This window comes from Grammomys surdaster, unplaced genomic scaffold (genome assembly GCF_004785775.1).
Source record: "Grammomys surdaster isolate TR1022 unplaced genomic scaffold, NIH_TR_1.0 204, whole genome shotgun sequence".
NCBI lineage: Eukaryota > Metazoa > Chordata > Mammalia > Rodentia > Muridae > Grammomys > Grammomys surdaster.
In genome coordinates this window covers 1,959,373-1,971,934 of record NW_021604649.1, presented here as the reverse complement: position 1 = coordinate 1,971,934, position 12,562 = coordinate 1,959,373, and the positions used below count along the sequence as shown (strand labels likewise).

Below are 12,562 nucleotides of genomic sequence, written 5' to 3'. Positions count from 1 at the left end.
TGTGTGTGTGTGTGTGTGTGTGTGTGTGTGTGTGTGTGTGTGTGTGTATGCACACATGCATTCAATTGTGAATATCAGAAGACACTGTCAGGAAGCCAGTTCTGTCTGTCCACCGTGTAGGTCTTCAGGATTGAACTCAAGTCGACTGGTCTGGCAGCAGGATCCTTCATCACTGAGCCATCGAGCCTGCTTGAAACCTTGGTATTCTACCAGAGTGGTGGCCACACAGTAAGATAACACTACCAGAGTGCTTACCATGTACTACCCCAGTGCTGACCAGATGCTTGCCATACAGCAATATCTATGCTTAACAAGTGTCTGGCACAGAAAGAGCAATCCTTGTGGAGCTCAGCACAGTGACAATAATAATAGGAAATGTTTGGCATGAAGTAAAAAGATTCCTAACACAGTGTTTGACACATCCTGCAAAATTACTAAGAGAACAAACACTTGACACGTGCTTAACTCAGAACTCTAGTAAATTTTTATAAATAAATAAATAAATATGTATGTGTATATATATCGCTGATATTTAGTCTTTCAAAGCTGTAGCTATGTGATCCTGAATTCCCACTACATCCTTCTTCCACCATGGGCTTATTTCGACTCTCTGTGGTTGAGACAAGAAAGAGAAGGAAGAGAAATGTTAGTGAGTTGCCACCACCTCCTCACCGCTCTGTTTCCTCCTGTCCTTCACAGCCTACATGCTTTCCTTCCACTCAGCTTCAGAGCCTCTGCGCCACAAGCAAACCCTCTGCTAGAGCACAGGGGATGCCTCACCTTGTCTTTGAATTCTTTAGCCAGAGGAAGATATGGCCTATAATTTGAGTGTTAACCTGGAATTTAGAAGCCCATAGCATCCTGGCTAGGGAACGTCTCCAAACTACGCACCAATGGAGTAAAGGAAACATGGCATATCACTTCCAGTTCAGTGTTGCACCCCAAAGGACTAGAAGTGGATGATTGGGTAGGGTCCAATACCACATAGGAAATGTGTGTGTTCTGGGCATTACAAGATGTGTCAGAGGACTACTTACAAATTCAATAATAATCATCATCATCAGTTTCAGAATCACTAATCTCTTCATATATCACTCGAGTCTTCCTCTCTCGCAGCCGGTGAAGCCAAGGGCTTACATGAATGGTACCCGATCCTGAAATGTGGAGAAGTTAGTGCATGAGAGCTAGGTCATTTAGGGCCTTTTCTCATCAGAAAAGCTTGTCCCTCCGAAGAATCCATGGGCCTTTACATCTGCTGGCTCACAAAGACTGAGATGTCAGCCATCCAGCAGTATAGACCAAAAGCCAGTTTGGGTTATACCGCCCAGTGTACTGTCTGGTCCCTCTCCCCATCCCCTGATATAGATTTCCTATCTTATCCTCCATTAGAAGGAGGACCCAGTGACCACTCACTTATATTATATGGATTTCAGAGTTAACTTCAGAGCATGTAAAAGACTTTTCCAGTGTCACATGGTTTTCAGAAGAAGAAAAAGAAGTCAAATTATGATTATGTAGACCCATTCTAACATCTGAACTGGTACTAGGTGAGATCCTCACCCAGAAAGGCCTGGGATTTTCAGAACCTATGCCAAGCACCTAAAACATGCCAGGGAAACCAGAGCATTGTTTCTCCCATGCTTTCCTCTCATCCAACGCCACCCTATTGTCTGTCCCCAAAGCATGTGCTTTCTCTTGGGTGTGCTGGTGTCTCTGAGTCTGAGCCTAGTGCTCCTGGAACACATGTTGGGTTATTCCTCCACGTACTGCCTTCTTCAGTGGTTTTTAAACACTGAAGCTCTTGTTCAGGATGTCAGTAGCATTTCTGTATTGTCTTAGAGGTTAAGTGTCTTCTCATGTATTGTTCTAAAGGTTATATTAGCATATATTAGTTATATATGTCGTTCCATTCCATTGTGACATTTTGTGCATATATCATGCATCTTGATCATGTGTACACGTAATTACTCTCTTGAGTCACACCAATGCCCTTCTTCCCTACCCCTAGATTCCCTGTTATTTCCTCTTGGTTGGTATTAGTGAGACCCGGTGAGTTTAATTAGGCTTACTTATATGTACATTGGGCCTTATTGGCCTTTCCGTCTGGCAGCTGGCAAGTGCCTTCACAACCTCTGAGAGGGGCAGAGCCTGGTGAACCCCTCCTTCCGTGGCAGAATGTTGAAGGGCTTGAGTATTTGCAGGTGTTTTTTAAAGGATTTTCATAACATTTTAATCACACTTGACAAAGTATTTCACTTTTTGTAACTAAATAAAAACGAACACGGATGTTTAAATGGGAAAGGACTGGCCTAAGCCAGCCGTGTTTCCAGGGCTACAATGTTTGCCTTTATATTCTTAATAGACTGTCATTTGCGCAAGCAGAAGAGATGTAATTACGAGTGTGGAGCAGAGAAGACTAGGCAAAGAAAAGCGCTGGAGGAACCCACAGGCTCTGGGAAAGGCAGGTATTAAATAAATGCAAGGCTGCACACGGAAGCTGGCGGTGCATCCGTGGACAGGAAGTGAAGGGTGACTAGGATGAAGGAGACAGTACTACATGCACCATGACGGGGTGTGCAGAGGAACGCAGCAGGGGACGGGGAAGAGAGAAAGGAGACATAGTGATCTAGGTATCAAAGAACCTCGTGCCAGAGGTGGTATCACACAAGATGCTGGTGAGAACACCTCAGGTGCAATTGGGCAAGGTGTCACAGGTACCAGGCTTGCTTGCAACAAGACAAGTTGATGGTCACCAATCCTGAGCTATCATTCATTCAACTTCCTGAGTCATGCATGAGAGGGTCTATATGTGCAACTATAAGAACATTGTTTCTGAGCTCAGAAGCAGAATTCATTGCCTTTTATTGCATATTTACATTTTTATTTCTGTGTATGTCTCTGTGTATGTGGAGCATGTATGTGGGTACGCCTGTGGAGGAAGCACTGTGTCAGATCCTCCAGAACTGGCCTGTCAGGTAATAGTGAGTACCTACATACTTGTGTCAGGATCTCTTCACGTGTTCAGTCCTTAAGTGTGTCCTCACTGCCCACTAATCTCAGCTCCCAGAACTCTCTCTACACTAGACTGGACCCTGCAACTCTGGAAACCCCCATTTCATAAAAAGTCAGGTGCTTCTGAAGGTTCCTCTGACTTGGGGCTGTGAGGCAGACAGTTCTCAGGTATAGATATGTCCTAAAGTTGATCATAGTGGAAGGGGCACACCATGAAAGTCCTGTCATTTCTAGTGAGACGAGTGCATGAGCCCTTCACAGAGCAGAAGCCAGCTGGCGATGCCTAAGTAGAAAGTGAGTGTCAGGATGAAAGAATGCACAGACTCCGTGGGAGAGTACTAACAGAAGCATCACCTGGGCTTCAGAAACAAAAGAAGACATGACTGCCCTTCAGTAGTTTGGGTACAGATTAGTGAGCTAGTGGAACTGCTCTTTGGCCAATAATTTAGCACAGTTGTGGCAATTCTCATTATCAGTACTCTAATTATTAAAATGCTCTAATTAAAGAAACAGGTAAGGTACTGCAAGTCCAACTAAGAACTTGTGGTTGCACAGTCCCCACAGGAAAACCCATTACTATGATTTTGCTAAATGAATGTGGTACAAACTGTCTTCTAAATTCGTATGTCTCTACCCATAGGTAAGCGAGCTCTCAGAAAGCATCAGAGAAGTATCAGTGAGTGGTGGCTAATGCAGAAACTCCCATCTGGTTAGACTGCGCAAAGTAAGTGTCTATGGATTGCCCAGCTAAACATCAAACATACGTCACATACCTTCCTCCCAAGCTCTAGTTCCATCCCAGAAGCGGGGATCGAAAGATTTTAAGAGGCAGAAGACATTCGGACCAGAGCAATGTAGTGTTTGAGGGACATGACACAGTTGTTAAATTCATGAACACACAGTAGGAGTCTTTGCTCCCATGAAACCTGCACAAGATCAAGCCTGCCAGCACTCTAGCACGGAGTGAGTAGGAACTCCTGTGCTGTCAGCCTCTGTGAGGAGCTCTTAACAGTGGGTGGCTTTTATGGGAGGGAGAGTCAGTTTTCTTTAAGAGTATGGCCCTTGGTAGGTCAACCGTACATCCCACAGTACGTAAATAGCACAAATTGCCTGGCTAGAAGTCTCCTTCTTGGGTTTTTTTTAAAAATAATAATAATAATAATAATAATAATAATAAAAGATATGAATGTTGGGAGAAAAACAGCTAGGAAAGATGTTTTATATTCATTAGATGAAAGGATGGGGCATGTGTGAATACGATTAAAATACATTATATAAAAGCCTCAAAGAATTAAATAAATACCACATTGAAAATCAATACATTATGTTAAGGACTAGGAATCAGATTGCAGCCAACCTGCCACATTGGAACCGTTCTCTCCAGAGGCAAGTCTTCCTTTGATGTTATGAATACTTATTGTCACCGATGCCAGCTTTAAAAGAGAATCAGAGATAAGGCATTTTGGCAAATAGCAATCTACAGGAGGCATTTCTGCTACTTGATTTAGGGTGTTCTAATTTGCTGGATAATATTTAGGACAGGACCTGGCAAATAAATAAAAGCATCACACACCAAAACTAATCAGACCCAAAGATTCAATGACTTTCCATATAGTTACAATTGGCATTTGATACAGCATGTGAAGCTTCACATTAAAATTTACACTTTAAGTATCAAATATATATTTATGTACTTATCCGCCACCAAAAAGAAAACTATCCTCAACAATGTGGACATGAACTGAGGGACAAACAGGGTGCACTCCTACAGAAAGAGGTGATACTCACCTTCATCCGTTTCCTCTGGGTCACGCCACAAGCTCTGCCAGAGCATTCATCTACAGAGAGTGACAAATAAGAAGGTTTTGTTTGTTAGTAAAGATTGCAAAGGCTCAGAATCCTGCTGCTTTCGGGAAGGCTAGAGTGGAGAGTGAGCCCACTTATGGAGGAGGAGCTGGTGGAGCCTGGCTCTCTTTCACCTGACTAATGACAGGTGTCCTTTTAGAAGTCTCCTTTTGGGGGGGGTCTAGACAGGGTTTCTCTGTATAGCCCTGGCTATCTTACAACTCTGTAGACCAGGCTGGCCTCGAACTCAGAAATCCGCCTGTCTCTACCTCCCAAGTGCTGGGATTAAAGGCGTGCGCCACCACTGCCCGGCTAGACGTCTCTTTCTGATTGTTTAAGAGGTGTCAGCTAAGCCTCATCACGGCCTCATCCTGTCCCAGTATATTTTTTCTGCCTCTTAATAGTACATTGATTTCAGGAAAATTTTGAACTGTCTAAACTTTCCGATGTAGAATAATGAAAAAATGTACTTAACACATGAAATGATTTGAACAATCTGGTGTTACCTGTGTGAGGAAGGATAGGTTATTGAGCTCAGTGCTTTGGAGGGCTACCTAGTGTGATAATTCTCCTTTATTCCCAAATACTGTGCATAATTTTCAGACCCAGAGTTTAGATCAAGTAAAATGCTTGTAGGAGCTTGTACAACCTGGCCTACTTTCCTGGGGAATCACAAGCTAGTAGGACATAGGACATTCTGACTGTCTTTGAAGGTGCTACACATTGGCCATTTACTTATTATCCAGAATAATGTACACAATAAGGTTTTAGAATTTTATATGACAGGATCTTCTACATAATCCTCAGAATGTTTTCCACACAGCCCTGATTTGAAGAAGAGCAGAGCTGCCTGTGACCTTACCAGGCATCTTGACTGAGAAGGGGCTCTTTCACAGCCCTCCCTAGTCACTCACCTTCACTATCATGAATTTCAATACATTCGACCAGGGATCGCTTGGCCAGCTCCTTGCAACGCATGAAAACTGGTTGGTTCACTGTGACCCCTAGAAGGAAGCAAAGTGCTTGTTTTTTAACAGACAGCACAAAGAGGGGAAATGCCTGCTAGGATCTGGGGTACAGCACAGATCTTAGGACCCACAAGAGGCCTGAGCCCTATTGCCTATGGTCTATGCTGTCAGCCGTGCACAAGGTAGACATTTCTCCGTAAAGAAAGGTATCATGGGAGAGGGCCCTGCTGCGTGTTGAGAAGATGTGGCATAACAAACTGGAAACCCCCAAGCTGCTCTGAACCCAGATTTCCTGTTACCTAGGCCAGTCATTCGGACATAGTTTCTCTTCATATACACGTAGGCACTTTTTTGCCATTTGGTCAGCTTTCCCCACTCTTCATCTGAAAAGTATGCAGAAATATCCTGGAAGGCCTAGAAAAGAAGGAAATGTTAATTCTGGCAACTGTTCTGCTAGATGTATGTGCCATTCATCCCAGAATGCCCTCTGTATTGGAGGACCTTAGTGCTCCACCCAGAGAATCAAGATAATCGATCCTGGGAAATGTGAGGGTCGAGTGAGAGATGTGAGTACCAGCCTTTTCCCAGCCACTAGAAATGCTCAATGCTGCTCGTTTGTTCTCCTCAGAGCATCTGTGCATGGAGAGAACTCCTGAGACTTATGGAGGTCCAGTGGACACTGTAGTCCTTGTCTCAAGTGCCTCTGATTTCCACTTTCCGATAAGTCATTCTACAGTGATCTTTGGTCACTCAGCTGCTTCTGTCCACCCACTGCCTGGAGACCTCACCTTGCATATATTCTTTGGTTCATAAAACACATCCACGGGGATCTTTGCACAGGAACTCACTGTTTTCATGTCAGCGGGATCATTGTGATTTTGAAAAGACATCATCTTGTCTTCTTCAGGCTCAAAACAAAATGACCTGTGAAGGAAGGAGTTGCAAATAGACAGTAACAGTCAGTACCTGAAATTTTCTTGTGCTCCTTTTCACCCCAAAAAAATCATCCTTAATAAGTCTATGGGAGAGTTAGTGGTTAGGAATCAGTTGGATTCTAAGATGAGCATATACGAAAGCATCGTGAGTCTTTGAGAGTGGGTCAAGCTTCTGTCCTGATTAGTTGCCCTGAAATGTTCGTTGAGATTAAGAGAAAAGAGAAAGCTATTGAATTAGGCAAGCACATGTTCTCACTCATGCAAGGAAAGTGAAAACTGATTTCCTAGAAGATAAGAATGAAACAGTTGCCGCTGGAAGACGGGTGGTAAGGAGTTCAGAAGAAGAAGGTACACCAAGCGCCAAATACAGACAGAGAGGAAGAACAGCTGCTAGTGTTTTACACTACCCTTTAGTTTGTAGCTACAGATGGTGAGTTTGTAAGGGAGGAAGAGAAGCCAGAGTTCCCTTCTTATGCCTGTAACTCAGGGCAGTTGGGAGGCTGGGGTAGAAGGGTCATATGTTCAATGCCTGCCTGAGCCAACTAGGAAGTGAGATTTAGGCCAGTCTGAGCAATATAAAATTAAATCCTGTCTCAAAGATTCTATCAGGACTTAAGTTGTAGCTAAATGCTAGGATTCTTACCTTCCATGTGAGAGGCCCTTGCATTAATTCCCTACTCTTACCAGAACATAATGCTTCACTCACATGGAAATGAATACGTAAGGACAGAGAAATAGGAATTAACCATATTTGATGAGCACACACAGGTAGATCTTGAAGCATCATACTTTTCTTATATGTCACCTCCCATGCTCTTTTCCTATAGTCTCTTCCAGCTCTCGGTGGTTCCTTAACATTTCCAGAATTTTCCCTTCATTAGTAAGTAAATGCTTTAACTTTTCATTTAATTAAAAAGTAATAGACACAGAGAGGCTTCACTCTGCACCTGATGGAAACAGATGCAGAGACCCACAGCCAAACATTAGGCAGAGCTTAGAGAATCCTGCAGAAGAGGACAGGAGGACTGTAGGAGCCAGAGGGATCAAGGACACTAGAAGAAAACTTAAGACTCGAATAACTTTGGCCCATATGGGTTCATAGAGACTGAACCGCCAACCAGGGAGCAAGCATAGGACTGAGTTAGGCCCTCAACACATGTAACAGTTGAGCTTGGAGTTCATGTGGGACTCCTAGCAGCTGGAGCAGGGGTTGTCTCTGATTCTGTTACTTGCCTTTGGGACCCATTCCTCCTTGGTTACCTCTAGCCTCAATAGAGGATTCGCCTAGTCCTACTACAACTTGATATGCCAAGGCTGGTTGATATCCATGGGAGGCCTCCCCTTTTCTGAAGAGAACAGAGGAGGAGTGGATGTGGAGAGAAGGGGGTGGGGGCAGAACTTGGAGGAGAGGAGGGAGGAGGACTGCAGTTGGGGGTTTAAAGTAAGTAAGTAAGTAAGTAAGTAGATACATTTAAAATAATAGACACAAATTTTAATAAAAAGAAACATTTCTGAGCACCTGCTGAAACTTTAATACATGTATCTACATCATTACTGTAAATTTGTTTCCCCTTCAGACAGGATATGACTGGGTTGCTAAGGTAACAGAAACCCTAGGCCCAAATACTTCCCCTGTACCTGCCTCTTAAGGAATTTCGAGCACTGTTTTGTGGTACAGTGATACATTGTGTGTAGATATTTTGTGGTGTGTCCAGTGTAAATTGGTGAGAGGATTGCCACAGGTTTACTAGTCTCCCCAACCGATGGTTTCCAGGGATCTAGGAAATGGGTATGTGTACACCAATCAGGGGTCCTCAAACTGAAGTTCTCAGAAAAGTTTTAGTGAGTGGACATTGAGGTGTCTCTAGGACCATGAAGATTGTGTCTTCATCCAGGAGGAGGTTGGAGAGTAGCCCCCCTGACAGACTATTTGGTGTCACTGAGGATGGAGGAAATCTCAAGGCATATTAGGTAGTTTCAAAGTTTGTGAAGCTAAGAGGAATACCACTTCCCTCAGAAATAGTGACACACTGGTCTGGCAGACACAAAATGGTTATAGTTTCTAGGATCCTTAAGTAATTGCCCAGTAACTGTTTAGCTCAAAGAACAGTTCTAAGGGTTGAGGAATGCTGGAGACACAAGGGAGGCACAAGTCGGTCTTTACAGGCTAACTTTTCTATCTGTTCAGATTTAGGTTGTTGGGACATCCCTAAGGAAGAACCAGGAAGGGACAGAAGAGTGTGTCTCCAAGAAAAGACCCAAATAAGTACCTTGATTCAGCTGTTGCTAGAGAGTCAACGACCAGTGCAGCCAACGCCTTTGAACTCCTCAGTGAAGTTGGCAAGGAAGTGAGGTAAGAGCGGAATGTTGGGTTCCAGGAAGGAAGTACATCACAAACGGGATGTACCAAGTGTCCCCCCCTCAAAAAATAGCATCACCCATCTCCCTGGCATTGGCTGGATCTGGTTACCTGTTGAAATGTGCATTCCTGTGAATGCCTGGGCTTTCCCTTATATCTAGACTACCCTCTACTGTGCAGTTGTTTATCTAAAAATGGCCAATCACTTCAAATCTTTCTCCTCTGTCTTCCTTAGTTATTCTAACTTGGGATATCTTTACAATAAACTCATAAAGTTTAAATTATTTATTAAAGGAAAGTATTAGAGTTGAAATTATTCCTATATGTTCTATAGAAACATAGAGCCAAGAGCTTGTTTTCTATTAAGATTCTTATGAATAATAGCAAAACAGCCTGCATGTGATTAGAGTTTACAGGTGCTCTTTAAAGGATTCACAAGAGCTTCTGTTAGGAAGGCTTCTCTACTCAAATAGTATGTGCCTCCATAGACTTTGCATTCTGAGGACTGCTCTGTCAATAATGCCCTTCCTGCACAGAATGACTGAGACTTTTGTTCTGGCAAAGAAATGGTCCGTGGACCTTGGGACCAGCATTAAGACTTTCACTGCATATTCTCCTTATGTTTTCTTCTTAATTATTTATAAAAATTATTTTTAGTAATTTTACAAAGGACTGGCTTCCCCCATAGCCCACAAGCAGCATTATCCTAAATGGAGAAGAGTGTGAAGCAATCCCTCTAAAAACATAAGTCAGGGCTGTCCACTGTCCACACTCCTTTACCCTAGAATGTTTGTAGTAATAACTATAGACAAAGCTACTTCATTTTAATCAAGGGATCAATCAATTCATAAAATGCTATAATACTAAGCAAATATGCACCAAACTCTGGTGCACCCAATTTTATAAAAGCATATTAATGGAATTAAAACTCCAGACTGACACAAACTTAATAATAGGAGGCAATTTCAGTTTCTTTCTGTTTTATTTAGTTCCAGAAATATTAAATTTCTTATTTCACCCATTCATTATTCTATAATGAACTGTTAATCTCCATGAGTGTATATACTTAGTAGAGTTTTGTTTCTTCTATACATGAGACATCTGGATCAAAAATAAATAAACAGAAACTTCAGAATTAAATGACTTCTTGTATCAAATGGACCTAAGAGATATCTACAGAGTATTCAACCCAAACACCAAGAATACACAAATATACATTCTACTCAGCAGCACAATGGACCTTCTCCACAGTGGAGCACATGCTGCAACACAAGCCTTAATAAATACAGAAAAATTGAAATAATTCCATGTATCCTGCCCAGCCATTGTGCAATAACCTTAAAATCAACAGTAAACAAAACTCTACTAAGTATATACACACATGGAGATTAATGATTTGTTATTGAATAATGAATGGGTGAAATAAGAAATTTAATATTTCTGGAACTAAATAAAACAGAAGCACAGGACAACAAAACATTTGGGAAACAGTAAAAGCATTTTTTAAGAGGTTTATTTATTTTATGTATATGAGCACACTGTAGCTGTCTTCAGACACACCAGAAGAGGGCATCAGATCCCATTACAGATGGTTGGAACCACCATATGGTTGCTGGGAATTGAACTCAGGACCTCTGGAAGAGCAGTCGTACTTTTTTTTTTTAAGATTAATTTATTTATTTGATATGAGTACACTGTAGCTGTCTTCAGACACACCAGAAGAGGGCATTGGATCCCATTACAGATGGTTGTGAGCCACCATGTGGTTGCTGGGAATTGAACTCAGGACTTCTGGAAGACCAGTCAGTTTTCTTAACCACTGAGCCATCTCTCCAGCCCCACAGTAAAACCATTTTTAAGAGAGAAGTTATAGCCCTAAGTGTCTACATTTAAAAAAGAAAAGAGTGCAAACAAATGACTTATGCAACACAAGAATTTGTAAAAACAAAAACTAGCAAAAGTCAAACTCAGTAGATAGTAGAAATAATATTTTTTTTTAAATCAGGTGAAGAGTTACAGGGACGGTTCAGTGGTGAAGAGCACTGACTGACTGCTCTTCCAGAGGTCCTGAGTTCAAGTTCCACCACACACATGGTGGTTCACAACCGTCTGTAATAAGATCTGGTTACCTCTTCTGGTGTGTCTAAAGACAGAGCACTCATGTATATAAAATAAATGAGCCGGGAAATGGTGGCACATGCCTTAATCCCAGCCCTTGGGAGGCAGAGGCAGGTGGACTTCTGAGTTGGAGACCAGCCTGGTCTACAGAGTGAGTTCCAGGACAGCCAGGGCTATACAGAGAAACCCTGTCTCGAAAAAAACTAAATAAATAAATAAATAAATAAATAAGTGAATTTTTTTAAAAAAATCAAGTGATACTGTCTGGTACAGGAAAGGAAGCCAACTATCCAGGCCTAGTGAGGAGAACCTATATTGCAACTTTATTAAGTCAGCATAAAACCTAACTATATTTTTCCATTAATTTATTGATTCACTTTACATCCAGATTCTGCCCCCTAACCCGTCCTCCTGATCCTCTCCCTCACACAGTCCTTCCTCTCAACCCTCTCCCCTTCTCCTTTGAGAGGGTGGAGCCTCCCTCAGTATCTCCCACCCTGGCACATCAAGTCTCTGCAGAGCTAGGCACAAGCTTTCCCGCTGAGGCCAGACAAGGCAGCCCTGTTGTGGAACAGATTACACAGATTTAGGGACAGTCCCTGCTCCAGTTCTTTGGGACCCACATGAAGACTAAGCTGCACATCTGCTACATATGTGCAGGGAGGCCTAGGTCCAGCCCGTGGATGTTCTTTGGTTGGTCGTTCACTCTCTCCCGAAAGGTCCAAGTTAGTTGACTCTGTTGGTCTTCCTGTGGAGTTCCAATCCCCTTCAGGGCCTTCAGTCCTTCTTCTACCTCTTCCTTAAGAGTCCCCGACCTCCATCCAGTGTTTGGATGTTTCAGTTAGCTGCTGGATGGAACCTCTCAGAGGATAGTTGCGCTATGTTCCTGTCTGCAAGCATAATATCATTAATAGTGTCAGGGATTGGTTCTTGCCCATGGGATGTCTCTCAAGTTGGGCCAGTAATTGGTTGGCCTCCATCTCGGCTCCATCTTTGTCCCTGCATTTCTTGTAGACAAGAACAATTCTGGGTCCCCATCCCCTCTCCCTCCCAGCTCCCTCCTTCCATTTGCCTCCTATGACTATTTTATTCTCCCTTCTATGTGAAGTTCAAGCGTCCTCACTTGGGCCTTCCTTCTTGTTTAGCTTCTTTGGGTCTGTGGAGTGTAATGTGGGTATCCTGTGTTTTATAGCTAATATCCACTTATAAGTGAGTACATGCCATGTATGTCCTTTTGTGTCTGGGTTACCTCACTCAAGATGATATTTTCTTTTTTAAATTAATTATTTTATTTATTTACCTCCCAAATGTGGTTCCCCTCCCAG

At 42.7% G+C, this 12,562-nt stretch overlaps 1 protein-coding gene across 2 annotated transcripts; it reads right to left on the bottom strand.

Moving 5' to 3' along the window:
- Positions 1-1,041: 1,041 nt before the first annotated feature.
- Positions 1,042-6,724, bottom strand: LOC114624071 (protein SSXA1-like). 2 transcript variants are annotated; one of them, XM_028770839.1, is made up of 6 exons: positions 6,614-6,724; positions 6,125-6,239; positions 5,772-5,861; positions 4,801-4,850; positions 4,370-4,445; positions 1,042-1,154 (listed from the first exon to the last, which is right to left on the bottom strand). In XM_028770839.1, the coding sequence occupies exons 1-6, from the start codon at positions 6,716-6,718 to the stop codon at positions 1,042-1,044; spliced, it is 549 nt and encodes a 182-aa protein (XP_028626672.1). In that variant the 5' UTR covers positions 6,719-6,724. The 2 variants fall into 2 exon arrangements, with proteins under 2 accessions (XP_028626672.1, XP_028626673.1); XM_028770840.1 differs by lacking the exons at positions 4,370-4,445; positions 4,801-4,850.
- Positions 6,725-12,562: the final 5,838 nt, after the last annotated feature.